This window comes from Balaenoptera acutorostrata, chromosome 10 (genome assembly GCF_949987535.1).
Source record: "Balaenoptera acutorostrata chromosome 10, mBalAcu1.1, whole genome shotgun sequence".
Lineage (NCBI taxonomy): Eukaryota > Metazoa > Chordata > Mammalia > Artiodactyla > Balaenopteridae > Balaenoptera > Balaenoptera acutorostrata.
The window spans coordinates 26,445,800-26,462,383 of NC_080073.1; the positions used below are offsets into that span (position 1 = coordinate 26,445,800).

Consider the following 16,584-nt stretch of genomic DNA (forward strand, 5'->3'; position numbering starts at 1 on the left):
CTACAACACAAAAAAGTCTCTGATTCAACCCAGAGCTGACCCATCCACCTGGGCTGTGATCCCACGGCCTTTTCCCGTCACAAGGTATTATCCTCGTGATTATCCATTTTCTCACATGTGATCAATTACTTTTCACTCCTGGATCATTTCCAGTGGCAGACAAATGTGCCCAAATACTATCCAAAATAAATAACATGAAATGAAACAAAACAAAACACACCTTCCCTTTATTGCCTTTATCTATGCCCCCATCCTGCTTTTAACTCATTTCTCCATTCTCTTTAAAGCAAAACCCTCTGAAGACCTGGCCCCACTTGCCCTCTCCACTTCTCTAGCTCTGGTCATATAGCTCCCCTCCAACCAGGCATCTGCCTCCCTGACTCTCCTGATTAAGGTCACTAATGACCTCCACACTGCCACAGCCAGAGATCATTCCCTGGCTTGGCTTTACTCTACTTCACAGCAGCACGGGACACTGGCCATCACTCCTCACTCACCGTGTTTCTTCTCTGGAATCCTACACCACCACACTCATCTGGTTTCCCTCCCCCCTCACTGGTGATTCCTCACCCCTCCTGCTGATTCCCCCTCACCCACGCATGCCCTTAATGAGGGCTCAGCCACTGGCTCCCTTCTTTTCTTTACTGACGCTCACACCTGAGAGGAACTCACCTGTCCCCAGCTTTCCATGCCCTCTGTACAGTGATGACACAGACTCACCCAGTGGCTCCAACCCAGGCTGCTCCACCAGCTCCGGGCTCTATACTCAACTGCTGCATGAGGATGCACAGTGTGGCCAAAAACAGAGCTCCTGACCCTGAGTCTCCTGATTTTCCACCATTCCTCAGCTCATTAGATGGTACCACTCAGCTGCTCAAGCCTCAGATTCCAATCCTTACTTCTCTCCCTCATCCACATTCAATTCTTCACTAAATCATCAACTCCAGGGTGTAGAGAAAAGGGAACCCTCTTACACTGTTGGCGGGAATGTAAATTGATACAGCCACTATGGAGAACAGAATGGAGGTTCCTTAAAAAACTAAAAATAGAACTACCATATGACCCAGCAATCCCACTCCTACGCATATACCCGGAGAAAACCATAATTCCAAGAGATACATGCACCCCAATGTTCACTGCAGCACTATTTACAATAGCCAAGACATGGAAGCAACCTAAATGTCCATCAACAGATGAATGGATAAAGAAGATGTGGTACATATATATTATGGAATATTAGCCATAAAAAGGAACGAAACTGGGTCATTTGTAGAGAGGTGCATGGACCTAGAGTCTGTCATACGGAGTGAAGTAAGTCAGAAAGAGAAAAACAAATATCGTATATTAACGCATATGTGTGGAATCTAGAAAAATGGTACAGATGATCTTACTTGCAAAGCAGAAACAGACACACAGACATAGAGAACAAACGTATGGATACCAAGGGGAAAAGGGAGGGGGGTGGGATGAATTGGGAGACTGGGATTGACATATATACACTACTATGTATAAAATAGGTAACTAACGAGAACCTACTGTAGAGCACAGAGAACTCCACTTAGTGCTCTGTGGTGACCTAAATAGGAAGGAAATCCAAAAAAGAGGGGACATATATACGTATGGCTGATTCACTTTGCTGTACAGCAGAAACTGACACAGCAATGTAAAGCAACTACACTCCAATAAAAAAAAAAAACCAACTCCACCTCCAAAGTACATGCTTAAGAGGACAGCCTTTCTGCCTTGCCAGTGCCATCACCGGGATCTAGCCACTATCACCTCTCACCTAGTTGACTGGTCCCTAGACCCTCTCCCCAGTCCATCCACCATCCAACAGCCAGTGGTCTTTACACATCACAAATTACATCAGGCCACCCCCTGCTGAAGCTACTACCCCCCAGGAGGCTCTCATTACACTTCGGATAAACCCAAATTCCTGACCTTGGCCTCTGTTATCTGACCTTTGTTAGCCTCATCTCCCTCTACTCTGCTCCATGCCCATCTCAGAGGCCGCATACTTGCTTTTTCCTTCTGCTTGGAACACTCTTTCGCCTTCCTCCACATGATCCAGTGGCCACTTCCTTCTCACCATTCCCATCTCAGTTCAAATGTTAAAGCTCAGATAAGCCGTCCTTGATCATGTTAGCTTGAACCCCCCCTCCTCCACCGCCAACTCATTAGCCTACTTTATTGACTTTACAGCACGCAATGTCCTTCAAAAATGTTTGTGTATTTATTGTGTCTAGCTTCACTAAAGGGCAGGGGCTCTTTCTAACTTGTGTCACTCTATCCCAACACCCACAAGAGAACCTGGCACTTAGTGGGTAACTCCATCAACACTTGCTAACCAACTGCCGGACAGGACTGTGCCTTCTTGCTCGCAGTTATACCCTTGGACTCTAACCCCGCAAGAGGCACAGAGAATGTGCCTGTCAAACGCCTGCGGGATAAAAGCAAATGAACAAAGGCAAAACAGCCAGAGGATTCTAAAGGCAGGAATCATGGCTGGACAAAATATCCTGAGGCCTGCTGAAGGACAGAGTCTGGACCTTGACAGAAAGTGAAATGACCAGGCTGGCAAATATGAGTCCTGCCTGTCAGTAAGTGCCCAAGGTAGTTACATGGGTGTCCCTGATCAGGTATGAATTGCCCTAAGTCCAAATCCTGTAACTGAAGACTCAAAACTGGCCTACAGTGGGATTACAGAAAATGATGGCTACATACTACCATTAGTATGGAAACAATTAGTGAAATTATTAGCAGAATCTTTACAATGAATATGTATTAACTTCAATAACAATTTTTTTTCCATTGAAACATATCTGTCTATATAGTTTCCAAAGAGAACAAGGTCATTTAAATGGAGAACTGCTTCAAATTTAAATGGAAATTTCCTAGAATTGAAAAGGCAGTTTTTAAAATTCCCTCATCAGGCAGAAAACCCCGTGACTACCACCACACATACATAAAATCATAAAATAGTAGCCTCAGTTATTTCTGACCCATTTCCCAACTTAGTGAGGATGACTTTATTCTGGTGGCTGTAATTTACCGTTTTTGCCCAGAAAAAGAGCTTTGTAAAACATTCTAAGAAGAAACACAAACTACAGGCTTCCAGGAGAGGAGCAAGTGCAGCTCTGTACAAGCAGGGGAAAGTCAATCCCCACACTGGGCTTCCCTCTGCAAGTCAAGACACTGACTAAAGGAGGAAACAAGCAATGTCAACTCCCCCTTCTCATTTTCACTAGAGTCCATTACAGCTGGGAGCTTGGGTTCATTTGCTATGCTCTGTTGTCCTGAGCACACTGAGGTGTCCTCTCACTGCCTACAAATTGCCTGCAAAAGGAAAACCGGCATTTCACTTCCTGCTGCTCCCGAGAGTCCTGGCAAACCACTTGATTAGAGGCATGCTCGCGTCACTGCATTTTCATGATTGACAAAAATAATAAAATTAGCAAGTAACGTTTATTGAACAGTTACTCTGCCAGACATTATACAAAAGGCTGAAACCATATTATACCATTTCATCCTCCCAGTCACTATGAGGTACTCCTGTACTACGATTCCCATTGCACAGGTAAGTCAACTGAGGCTTAGCAAAGCCATGTAAATCTTTCTCAAGTTACTCACCTACTAGAGCTGAGATCTGAACCCAGGTTTGTTTAACTCCAGAACTGGAGTTCTCAGTATTGCCTGTATTTAAAGTTATCTTTTGCAAACTTACAAAATGGAACCCCGTTTTCTGCATAACACCTACTAGGGTTACAAGACAGACACTTAGGGAAGCTGATTTAAAGCAGTGATTATCAAACACCAAAATACACACTGATCTCCAAAAAGTCCACAAGGAAATGTGAAAAATAAGGACGATGCAATGAGTCCTTCCCAAACCTAAACTTTCTTCAAATTTAAAGGATTGTCCTTTATTCTAAAACAATGGCCCTCACACTTTTTATGATGATAAGAATTATATGTTATAATGTCTAATTATATACATTATAAAACGCTAGCAACCCTTTGTTTGGTCCCCAATTTATTTCAGAAACTTTCTGGTTTGAAATATAAAAGCCTGGGACCACTGGTTAAACGCATTCTTCGTTTTTGTTTTTTTTTAAACTGCCTCACTGGAGTTCAGGATTGTGGAAAACATCTGTATAACCTGGGATGGGAATATTTTCTGTTTTTAAGATTATGAGTCTAATTGATAATGAACTATTACTTTCTCCTTGCCATAAGCTTACATATAAGAGAAAAAGTATTTGATGTTAGCAGGGTCTTTACCACAAAGAGGAACAAGAATACTTCATCTAGTTTTATGTTATAAATGCCTGACATGCAAAAATCATTCTTCTCCTTCTTCTGCTCATTTATAATAATCCCTGCTGTACAAGATGAATATAAATGTAATCTTCTGCCTTCCTCTCAAAAGTACAGTAACTCCAACTGTTAAGTCTAGTAACAGGCTTCTTTTTCTTCTTAGAACTTCAATGAAAAACTACTTTAATAATCAGAGGAGCACATTTATTAAAATACTGCCATAAACTTTGAATATCAATGTGATTAAAAGCAATCTTGCACTGAAATGCTATTTAAACAGTGGAATTTCACTTCTTTTTTTTTAAGGATTTTTTTTTAATGGTACAAATCCCAGATGATTGTGTTTGCTATCCGCTGCAACTTTAGCTTTCATTTAAATCTTTTTTTTAAAAGCCAATTACTTCTAATGCCAACTGTGCATACTTCCCCTCCCCCTCAAAAAAAAGATTTTATGAAAGAACTGCTAAATACAGCATATAGACTGCTGTAAAGCACACCAAAGGGCTCTTCATCTCTTTACTTAAAAAAAAAAAAAAAAAAAAAAAATTTTTTTTTTTTAAGTCAGTATTTCTAGCCAAAGATAAGGAAAACAAAGGTCACAGCAACCTGTTTCGGCTCATGAAAAGCAGGTGCACATTCTGGAATGAGCTCAGCACAGCGGAGGGTTAAGCATGTGAGCTGTAGAGTTAGGCAGATATGGGTTCCAGGGTCTCTTACATGCTTTGTGTTCTTGGTGAGGTAATCTCACTTCTCTGGGCCTCTGTTTCCTCATCTGTAAAATGGGGATAATGGTAATACCTAGATCATACGACAGCTGTGAAGAATACATAAGGTAAAACCTGTGCTGACACAGAGTAAAAGTTCTCACTGAACTTGAGCTGTCCACATACATGTGGGAATATCGTGAGATGTGGACAGGAGAAAGCAGGATGTTGTTATAAGGGAAAAATCAGACCACATAACATGCAGGTCATACTCAATAACGAGGCATAAATTCCCCATGCTTCCCTCCTGAGATCAGAGTTCACAAGAACCAATCAAAACTGTAAATGGAGTACATTCAGCTTGGAAGCCCCTTGCTACTACAGGAAACGTGCATGGTTTCCTTTACTGCGAAGCCTTGTGGGTTGAAGAATTCAGCATGGACTGTGCCAGGTGTGACACTTCCCAGCAAGCACAAAATCAAAGATGAGAGATCAGAGGATTCAGTATGTCCTCTTTATAAATCAAAATGTAGATGTGTTTCCTGGTGAATCTGCCCTGTAAGTCAAGTTCCAAGGCCTCCAACAGGGCTTCAGCTTCTCTAATCCAACTCAAGGGCAGAAATTCTCAAGAATCTGTGTCAGGTACCCTTTTGAAGAAAATCCCATGAAGTTCTAGATTCCTTCTCCTGAGGATTTACATACTATACAGGAGCTTTACAGAAGCCAAGCCCCATCCTCACAGTAGTCAAAGGCTCTGGGAAGCTGGGACAGTAACAGCTCTGTTGATGTTCTGTATTTGCATTGCCCAGGAACACGTACATGCCCTGGAAAAGTGGCAGGGAATGACATAAGTGACAAAAATAGGAACCTTCTTACACAAAACCTTATACTCTCACAACTATCTCCTTCTAGCTCAACATATTTCTTCAATGTTGAATTAACTTTGGGTTTAATAGTGGTTTTTAACATTTTGAAGATTCTCCCCCTCAAAACAGAAAGTTCGAGTAGTAGAATCACATTCTGCAGAAAGAATGGCCCTTCATTAACCAAGAAACCCATTAAAACAGGGACGGCAAACTTTTTCTGTAGAGTCAGATGGTGAATTTAGGCCTTGGTGGGATGTATGGTCTCAGTCGCACCTAACTCAGCTCCACGGTTCACTGCATGGAGAAAGCAGCCACAGACAGTCAGTAGATGAAGGGCTGTGGCTATGTTCCAATGAAACTTTACTCATGGACTCTGACTGCTGAATTTTACATATTTTCCCACAGGTCATGAACTAATCGTCTTCTTTCGAAGGTTTTTATTTCAACCATTCAACAACGTAAAAAGCATTCTCAGCTGGAGTGCAGTCTGCGGTAAAATAGCAGAGGAGCCACACTCAGGGGAAAGAATCCTTCCTTAGGAGTGTCCCTCTAGGTCTACCGGGGCTCTCACTCCTGGGTTAGCGCCGACTTTACAGGTAGAAAGTTACAAACAGGAACTGTCGGCAAGGACGCTGCCTACCGCAGCCCTAGCACTCATCCAGGGAGCGTCAAGCGTGGGTGATCTGCAACCACATCATCCGAATGCTCCTTACATGTATATTAATGCGATTCTGATGCAGTGAACTTGGATCGCACTGACTCCTGTCTGAGGCTTAGTTTTGGTCTCTACTTGAGATGTCAACCAACTGCAAGCCCTGCCACCTGCAGAACCCTTACACACTCATGGAGGGGATCACAAATGGCAGCCGGGCTTGCCTCAAAAGAAGACGCAGAGTACAGGAAGGCTCCATTTTGCAGGAGACAAGCTTACGTCCGTGCAAGCATAAAAGAGAAAACCGAAAGAAATACGATGTCTGGGACGTGTGGGGAGTTCAGTAGAGATGAAACAAGATTGGGCAGGGATTCATTAGCTGTTTGAGCTGTAGGAAAGATATAAGGAGGCTCATTAAAATACTGTCTCTACTTCTGTACATTTCAAATTGTCCAAAGGAAAAGTTGGGGGGAAAAACATAAGAGAAACCCTAGAGAAAAACAGAAGTGCTCTTTACTTCAGAGAGAAAGTTTTATGTCTATAACGTAGTTACTTTAATAGTCTTCAGCACCAATACCTAATTTGTTTTCAGTTAACTCACTATGAACAATTTTTTTTCCCTAGGAAAGAAAAAGGTGGTATTGTTATGTTGACTCAGTCTGTGTTGACTGAGGCTACCCATCTTCCTAGTCTGTCTCTTTTTTTTTTTTTTTTTTTTTTTAACCTAGCTGCCTGTAGATGCCAACCAATCTCTCTTCCATCTTGCCCTAGGCTCAACTATGTCCCCGTTATTTTGACAGGGAGGTCACCTGTCATCAAGTGTGGATATCCTCTAGGTTGCCATCCTACTCCCTTGCCTAAGTATCAGAGATAAGAGAGGTGGTGTCCTGTCTGCACTCTTTCTGGAAAGTGTAAATGGAGTGCTAAACTCAGGACAGAGACACAGGAAATGCTGAAAGACAGTCCCTGGCCTCCCCTGGGGCCAGAAAGTGCATCTCCCCACAGAACAGGTACCTTTTTTTTGAGTCACAACACAATGGAAAATTGATCATTTGAACTCTTCAGTCTTCCTAGTAGCCCAGTTCATTCATTTTGGGGGCAAATATTCACTGAACACAAACAATGTGCAGGAGCTCAATATATCTTGGTCAATAAGAAGCCTGTCCTCTGGGAGCCTGCACTCTAATAAAAGAGCCGTCACATAACACACACTTTCAAATGGTGATAGAGAGTTTGGAGGAAGGAAAAGTACTGGGTACTTTGATGTTGTATAAGAAGTGTGCGCAAGAGAAGTTAGGAATGACTTCCCAAAGAAAACGTCATATTTCCACTGTTGACTCCCACAATAACACTTTACATTTTGTTTCAACTTGCTGTGAAGTTAAGGCATTTAATGTTTTTATTTTTTAAAGCTCCCTACGTTTTCAGGTACTAATATGGAAACCTTAGTCAGTTACTCATACCAATTAATTTCATCTAAACATTACTTTGTTAAATCTACAATTTCAAAAATCACCTTTAAAAAAAGGTAATTTTCTTCTGAGTTTAGTCTTTGAAAAAGTTAAAAATGTATTATCAACCTTTTTCCACTAAAACCAAATGTGCCATCAAATAATATTACAAATTACAGAATAAAACAATCAAGGCAATAAAACTGTGAGAATGCAGATAAAGAATAGACTGACCTCTGAAAGATAACTGAAATTTTATCCTAACATTTACCTACTTGAGCTAATAGGAAAACAGGGGGATGACATATTAGCTAAACCACAGATAATCTCACTTCCATCTAAATCTATAGTTCCGACCTCTCCCACAGCATTAACCCTCGGGCAGTCTCACATGAGGAAACTGGCCAAAATAAGCTACAGGAGCAAAAAGAAAAAAAGAGAAAAAGAAAAAAAGGCAGAGATCCTAGCTTAGCAGTTTTGAATTTTGGGGGATAGAGATATGTGAAGAATCCTTGAGAATCCAAGAGAAGCTGGGAACACTTGCCCTGAAAGTGGACATACATACTATTTTGCATACAATTTCAGGGGAACTATGACCCCCTGAAGCCCATTCAAGCCCCAGGTTAAGAACCTCTGACCTAGACAAATACCAAATTAGGAGATCAGGTCTAAGATTACCAGCATTTAAAAGGGTTGAAAAGAATTAGTATGTGTAAAAGTCATTTTCCATAATCTAATTTAATGTCAACCCTTATAACAACCATGAGAAGTAGGTGTTATCATCTCCTTTTACAAAGGGGAAAGCTAGATTCTGAAAGGTGAAATGCAACATTAAGCAACTTAATCTTATACCCAGGTTTCCAACTCTTAGATGCACAATCGTGAACTGGAGAATTCGAAACGTCTGGCCAATATTCCTAAATATCCTCCAAGATGAGGAGTTTCTGACTGAGTGCTTCATTCATATTATCAATTTATCTACATATCTCTTCCCAATTTAACTTTGTTGACAAGAGGAATTAGTATAAAGTTAATTCCAAAACACGTTTTCTTGGTAGGAGATAATCTCAACCAAAGACAAAGGATAACTGTCTAATAATTTCTGATAATTTAAAAATGTATCTTTCTTTCTTAAACAGCCTGACATGAACTATTTGTTAGAAAAACAAAGGCCCACTGTGTTAGGTGCTGAACATCCTTATGCTTGGATTTTTAAACTGTCCCAGAAAATGCACAATGTCACAAATAAATCAAGAACTGACTGCGTTAAAAACTTCAGTCTCTACTCAAAACAGGCAGGCAGTGTTTCAGCCATCCTGGCTGCTTCAGCATCCTCTGAACGGTTAGAGCAGCTTACAAAAAAATGGCACCTCTAACAGTCACTAATAATTTGATAGGTCAGAAGCACACACAACCAAATAATCTATGATCCCTTTGTGCCTGAATAAAGTAATTAAGAGGTCCTAGATCTTCTTGGTAAAATCCACTCATGACTATGTCCCAACTGAAAATAATAAATACAGCAAAAAGTGGGTCCAGGCAACTAAATTTGGTTGGGTCTCAATCCAGACCAAGTTGCCCAGTTAAACACTAATACACTTACTCATCCTCTATAAGGGAATTACCAATAATTAGCACCCTGTATTCACACAGATTTAGAAACCCTTTATGGAAAATGCATCCACACCCAGAGAAAGAGACTAAGAACAGGAGCGGGTCAGGTCCTCTAAAGCTCTACTCCAACTGCTTCCTATGAGTTACCACCTAGTGATTTTAATTTTTTAAGCCCAGGCGGGCTGCCAATTCAAAACTAAAACCGGACTAACAACTGATTTTTCCTATTGCAACATCGCCAGCAAGTCCTGTGCTTTCTCTCTCTTTCCTTCAGTCTCAAACAGCAATTCTCATTCTCAAAATCAACTAATTTGCTCTGTAATCTGTTCCAATTGGAAGCTCTCAGAGAGCTGCCACTGGTATTGCTCTTCCTCCTAGTGCCAAGAGGCCAACAAATGGCCAGTTCAAAAAAACCAAAACAGTGAACATGGAGGCAACACAGGCACTAAAAACAAGAAGTAACTGTGGAGACAGAATAACAATGGGCCAACTCTGGACTTTAAAATATTCCACTTGCCAAAGCTGTACCTATTCTTGGGCCCCTGACAATAACTATACCAAAATACATGGTCACACTGAGAAATAAAACTGCACTGGGAAAATAAACTCAGTATTTTGGATACCAAAGCTCACTCAAGTCCTTGTCCATACTGCTACTGAAGGAATCGCTTGAACTGAACCTAAAATTAACTGGGCTTCAGAAGTCCTTTCTGACCACAGTGTGCCCGGGCCTGGCAGGGGCATTAGACAGCAAAGGTGACTATTCACAGAAAAAGAAAATCTGAAGTAAAGGTCTGACAGTTCCTAGATACCTGATCTTTCATTTGGAGGCACACTTTTAACTACAGTTATTTCCCTAGAGTACCCTTCTACCAGTTTTATTAAAAACTGACCAATAATTAGACTCCGATTTCACTAGCTAAGAGCACTAAAGGCTTGTTTCACCATATAAAATTCTTCACCCCCACCGCCTCATTGATTTTGGCAGCTCAAAAAAAAAAAGAAAAAGGAAAAAAAAATCCGACCAAGAGCTCCTCAATTGTGATGATCCTTTTGATGAAATTCTGTAACTTAAACCCCATAGAAATAGGCTGCACAGGTAAAGTGTCACTTTTAAAGTTCAAAATTCATTTTGATTGCCGGCAATAAATTTCAGGTGGCAAGGTTTCCTTTTCAGAGCCCCCTAAAACATTCGTGGAAAAGCTTTCGGAAACTAAGAATTCCTCCACTCCTCTTGTTTTTCCATAAGGGGGTCAGACCTGAACGGATCTGGGTTAAAATCACTGCTGTTCCCCAGCGCTCATCACCGAGCGCCGCTCAAACTGCACCCAACCAGGCCTCCACTGAAGGGTTCCTGACGCTCCCCGTTACAGGAAGCCCCCGGAAACGGGTTTTTCCAAACGCGCAGTCCTCCCCCTTCTTCCTCAGACAGCATCCTCGCGTGCGGGGGCGGAGCGGGTCAGGTGGGCTCGAGCTCCCGCCCTGGCTAGCCGGCCGGGATACTTCCCCTAGGCTTGCACAAACTCCTTCAGGGGGCTGGACTCACCTTCGCGACAGAGCCCCATGACTTCGCGGTTTTTCCCAAACTCCTTGAAACTTTCGTCCAATTCCGTCCCTAGGAGATACACACACACAGGAGGAGGGGAGAGGCAGGTCAGTGGCCGGGAGTGTGACGCACGCTCACGCACGCACGGAGTAGGTGCGGGCACCTCCGCGTTCCCCAACCGAGCGATAGCATCTCTGACCCCCGAGGGGGCGGGTCACGGGACGGGGGAAGGGAGAAGGGTCAGACGACGGGGGAGCGGGGGTGGGGGGGCGGAGCGGGGGGGGGGGGGGAGAGGAAGGCGTGGACACTCACCGTCTTTCCCAGGAAGTTTGGAAGCCTCGACCCACAGATTCCACGACTGTCCCAGCATCGCTTCGGGACTGGGCAGGGGCCGGCGCTCCCCGACGGTCGCCATTGCGGTGGCGGCCGAGGTGGAGGCGGCCCCGGGGCCGCCGTCCTCCGGCCGTAGGCGCCGCGGCGGCGGCGGCGGCGGCTGCCGCTGGGGCTGCGGAGCCTGCTGTTGCTGCTGCTGCTGCTGCCGGGCAGCCGCGGCCGCTGCTCCGCCCGCCGCCGCCGCCGCCGCCGCCGCCGCCGCCGCCGCCGCCGCTCGGCGCGGCTCCCCCCTGACGTCATCCGCGGCCCGCTCCGACATTCTTTCCGCTCCTACAATGTAACAAAAAAAAGGGGGGAAAGAGTCGCGCGGGGGCCGCTTTTAAGGAGGCGCCGGGGAGTTCCGGCGGCGTGCGCGGCCCGCGGGCCGGGTGGGGCGCGCTGACAGCGCCCCCAGCCGCCCAGCCCCCCAGCTCGTCTCCTCCCGGGCCACCCCCCGCCCCAGGCGCAAAGTCCGCTGCGCGGGCTCGCTTTCGCTTTCGACTCCGGCGCCCCTCGGGGGAGGGGACAAGCGCCGGCGACCCGCCACCGCGGCGCAGGGTCCCCAGCCTGCCTCCGCCGCGGAAAGCCGGCGCGGAGGCCGGCGCCCCGAGCTGCCTCCGCCCCAGCCCCGCGCCCCGCCGCGGCGGGGAGGCCCAAGACGCACCCCCGGCCCTCGGGCTGCCCACCCTGAGGCCGCTCGCATCCCCGGGCCGGGCCCGGCGGCCCCGCTCCTCCCTTCCGTCCGCGCGTCCGTCCGAGCGGCGGCGCCCGGCCGGCTCCCTTAAGCGGAGGCGCCTCCCGCCGCCTCCTCCCCCTCGCCGGTCCCACCCTCTCAGCTCGCTCCGGCGAAGTTTGCGCGTCAAGCCCCCGGAGTGGAGCCAGGGCGAAGTCGGAAACGCAGCCACCTATGGAGAAGCCGGCCGGCTGGCCCCGGAGCACCAGCGGGCGGCGTCGCCGTAGGGCCTTCCCGCCCGGGGTCCGACCTGGGACGCAGGGGCCGGTTCAGGGAGCACTTGGATCTCCGCTCGCGGGCGGCCGCGCGTCTGTCAAAAGCATGAATGGGAAACCGCCGCCGAGCGGAAGCCTGGCGTGGAGGAAACCACTGGCAGGCGAGGAAATGCGGCCCAGGTGCAGTCCCAGGTGTCGGCCCTAAGCCCACCGCGGGAGGTCACAGCGTGCTCCCGGGGTATTTGAGCTCGTCCAGCAAAGAGGAGACCATGAAATCAGTGTAAAATGGAGTGGAGGAGAGAGAGACCGAGGCGAATCCATTTACCTGTTTTGGAGACACTACCCCAAATTTCTTTATTTCCCTTTCCAATGCTCCTGGAAGTGATTCATTCGCCCCGCACCCCACCCCACCCCCAAATCTAGTTTAGTTTTAATTCAAGCCGTTGGTCTCCCTCTTTATGATTGCTTTTGCCTGGGCAGGGAGAGAACCTAAGGTTTAGGTGTAGGTACAGCATTCCTAGAAAATACTGTTTTCTGTTAGATATTGTTCACTAAATTAAGCATTGGCCCACAAAACTTAGCACCCCTCCCCAATACACAGACTGCGCGCAAAGCTTTTGCTCAAGTGATGGGTAAAGATAAAATACAGGGCTACTTAATGAACTAAAGCACCTGAAATATTTGAAACAGTAGCAGACCACATCAAGCACTTTCGATTAAGTGTTCTTATCATTACTCTTCCTTCAAACTGATGTGAAAATCTGCAGCCTGAGACATGAAACAATGATTTTAATCATCATGTTTCACATAGCAGTAGTATCAGCACTCCTGAGGCACGTGTGTCATAGCTGCTTGCCTAGAGGTGCTTTCTTTAGGTGGGGAAAAAGCGGCCTTATTCAGGTTTTTTATCTAGAACATCTGGCGTCATAGAGGTGGCCAACTTCTCTGCTAAAGAAACAAAATCCAACTCTCAGAAACATAAAAATGTTTAAAAAGAAAAGTAAAAATAAGGAAATGTTATTGCAACCTAAACTCAATGCAGGGCTCCTGTAGAAAGTGCTTGTTTTGGGTTCAAAATTTAAAGGCTTTAGTGAAAAAAATTTAAAATAAAATATATGTACACACATATATATGAATTTATTTTTTAAATGTTTAGAAATAAGTGCGTACATTTTTTCCTGGATTGCATGCAAACAAAAGTTCCCCAAAACTATGGATGCTTCCTGTCCTTACCTAAGAAGCAGAAAAAACAGAATAAACAAAAATGGTAGAAATGATTGGTAGGATTAAAAACCATATTTCTAAAGCTTTAACTTCCTACATAAGAGCATCAATGAGGAAAAAAAATGCATAGGTAAAACATAATTCCCTTAGTAGTAAGGTTCCTAACTCTTAACCAAGGCCCTCAATCTTGGATGTCACCAATGCAGACCTTCAATTTTTCATTCATCCAAATCACTGAAAAATCTGTAGAATTACAGAAATACATAAAAACACCTAACTTTTTGGTTTTCCGAGATTAAAGTACACAATTTATGAATTGTTTTGAATTTTCTAATTCTACATTTAAGGGAAACAAAAATTTGAATTTGGAGCCACCATTAAAAAGAAAAGCTTAGGGCCACCCAGCTATATAGGTACAAAAGACAGCTTGCCTATTGAGTACAGCCCTTCTGATCCCTGAGAGTAGAGGGTGAGAATGAAAATAAGGGGAAGAATGGCAAACATGAAGTACAGTCCTACTTCCTCAAGACACTGCTTGATTTCCCCCTTTTTACATGTGAAAATACTTCAAGATTCACTAATATGACTTCAAGCCAATGGGGGTCAATATGGCAATTTATAATACTTCCAACTTCTGTCCTTATTCTTGTTTCATACCTTCCCCCCCCCCATTTTTTGATTGGTTTAATAAAGAAAACACAACAGGGCTTAGAATAAAAAATACTAAATATCCTCTTAGTATTATGATAGTTATTAAGAGAAATTGTTACTAATAGCAGCTATCAATTATTGGGCACCTACTAGGTGCCAAGCATTGCTATAGGTACCTTTTTGCATTATCTCTATTAATATTCTCAATTGTGTAGGGTAGGAGTTGTATTACTATTTACAGATAAGGAAAATGAGGAAGGGCTCTGGAGCCAGTCCCTATGAATTTTTTCTGGGTTCATATACTGGGTCTTTCACTTACAAACTGTGTAATGTAAGCAAGTTACCTAATTTACTTGGACCTCAGTTTCCTAATCTGTAAAACAGAGATAAAGCCAGGTTTCTGAGGATTGCATAAAAAGATCCATGGAAAGTACAAAATAACACAAAACAAACACTATAAACAAGTATGTTATATCACACAGAGCAATTCAGATCTATTCTCATCTAAGAAATGTATTACCAAGTTGAAGAAGATGTGAGCACCAAGAGAATGACAGGCAATTCCTGGCCATCTCCCTACCAATTCTCTTCTGCTGCAGACAATGCGTTTTACTACATTCTCTTCACCCATGAGAAAGTCCTAACCCCTTCCAGAACATGCAGTTTCTGATATCCATAGTTGGTTTGGGTTTCTCAACCGTTTGAATGAGTCACCAACAGAAGCCAAAACTGCTAGCTGAGAAAGTACAGTTGTCTGATACTCAAATCTGGGCAACATTTAAAAAGTGTTCTTATACAAAGGGCACTCTCTATAAACAAGAGTACAACAGAAACTCAAACACTTGGTTTTATAACAAAGAACCTGATGACTTCTTAACCTAAACACCCCTCCTCTGCACCCAAAAAATATTTTAAAACATGAACAATACAATTTACATTCATTTACTATAATTATTTTCATGTAATAGCATTCCTTGTATGCTATCAATCAGTTCTCCTACTGGTGTACTTCTGATGATGTCCTATAGTTCTGAAGATATTCAGCATCTGTCTGTACAGATAAATGATATGTTTTGTAAGGTTTGAGTAATGAGGATTCAATTTATCAAACCGTTCCTGCTTGCCTACCACATACCAGGCACTCTGCTAGGCACCAGAGTAAACACAACAATTTCACTGAGGACGTGAGAAGAATGAGAAGTAGGGGAAATTTTTTGATTTAATTTTAATCAAAATGCTCTTATGGAAAAAGCTGTCACCACCAATTAGACTGTATGTGGCTTAAGAACTAGGCCGTCAGAAGTGAAACACTGCCAAGTTCTGAGTATTTCATCCCTTCCAGGGATGTATTTAAAAGGTGGCCTTACTTCACCATCCAAATTTAGGGATGTTCCCAGTAGGTGCCAGGGTAACAAGGTCTCTCTTTACAAAAAGGATTCTTTGCACAGCAGATTCACTTGTAAAATGCTTTGTTCAAAGGCCAAAGGCATCACTAAATGAAAAACAAAACAAAACAACAGCAACAACCATAACAAAATCTTTACATTCGGTTTCATGTAAAATGGCTGAAACCGTCCAAAACTTGCCTAAGATGCAAGACCCCACACAACCACCCTTTTTATTTGGAAAGAACAACCAGTCCCAATACAACATTTTAATAAACTTGAAAACCAGCAACTACAGTATATTTATGTGTGCAAATTACAGGGTTGATAACAGAGATTCTCCATTATCAACCCCAAAGGATTGCAGTCATTTGAGTAAAAAGAAACTTGGAACCACTAAATTAGGAATGTGTTGCCTTGGGATGCTTTATCTCCTCCTAAAATTGGCTGTGCCTTTGTTCATATCCTCTCTCCCTCCTCTGACCACACCTCTCTCTTTCCTTCTGTCTTCTGGAGACAGAGCCAGGGCTCTCTTCTGAATAAGGGGTATGGCAGGCAAGGCCCCTCTTTAACTGTGCTCCCTCTAGTGAAATACCTTACAGCCTGTTATGAATACATCAGTATTCCAGAAGGGGGAGAACAGTGGAAGAAATTTAACTCATCAGCTCAGTGGCTAGAATTGCTGACAATCAAGTGCGAAATTAGGAATAATAAGGAGAGTTGCAAAAGTGGAGACTAAAAGATGAAGGTAATTATCTTTTTAAAGACTTGACCTGTATGCATAGTCATTCTATAAACTGTCATTTGCCCAAAAGTTCAAAGTTTTGAATTTTTGGTTTGTTTTCTTAATCATA

The 16,584-nt window shown here is 43.8% G+C and overlaps 1 protein-coding gene across 1 annotated transcript in view; it reads right to left on the reverse strand.

Moving 5' to 3' along the window:
- Nucleotides 1-12,346, reverse strand: part of ATXN7 (ataxin 7) — an 87,312-nt gene extending 74,966 nt beyond the window's left edge. The window contains 3 exon segments of the mRNA XM_057554953.1: nucleotides 11,151-11,219; nucleotides 11,463-11,813; nucleotides 12,209-12,346. Of these exon segments, the coding sequence (XP_057410936.1) occupies nucleotides 11,151-11,219; nucleotides 11,463-11,802 (409 nt within the window). The 5' untranslated portion in view covers nucleotides 11,803-11,813; nucleotides 12,209-12,346.
- Between the last annotated feature and the right edge of the window lie 4,238 nt (nucleotides 12,347-16,584).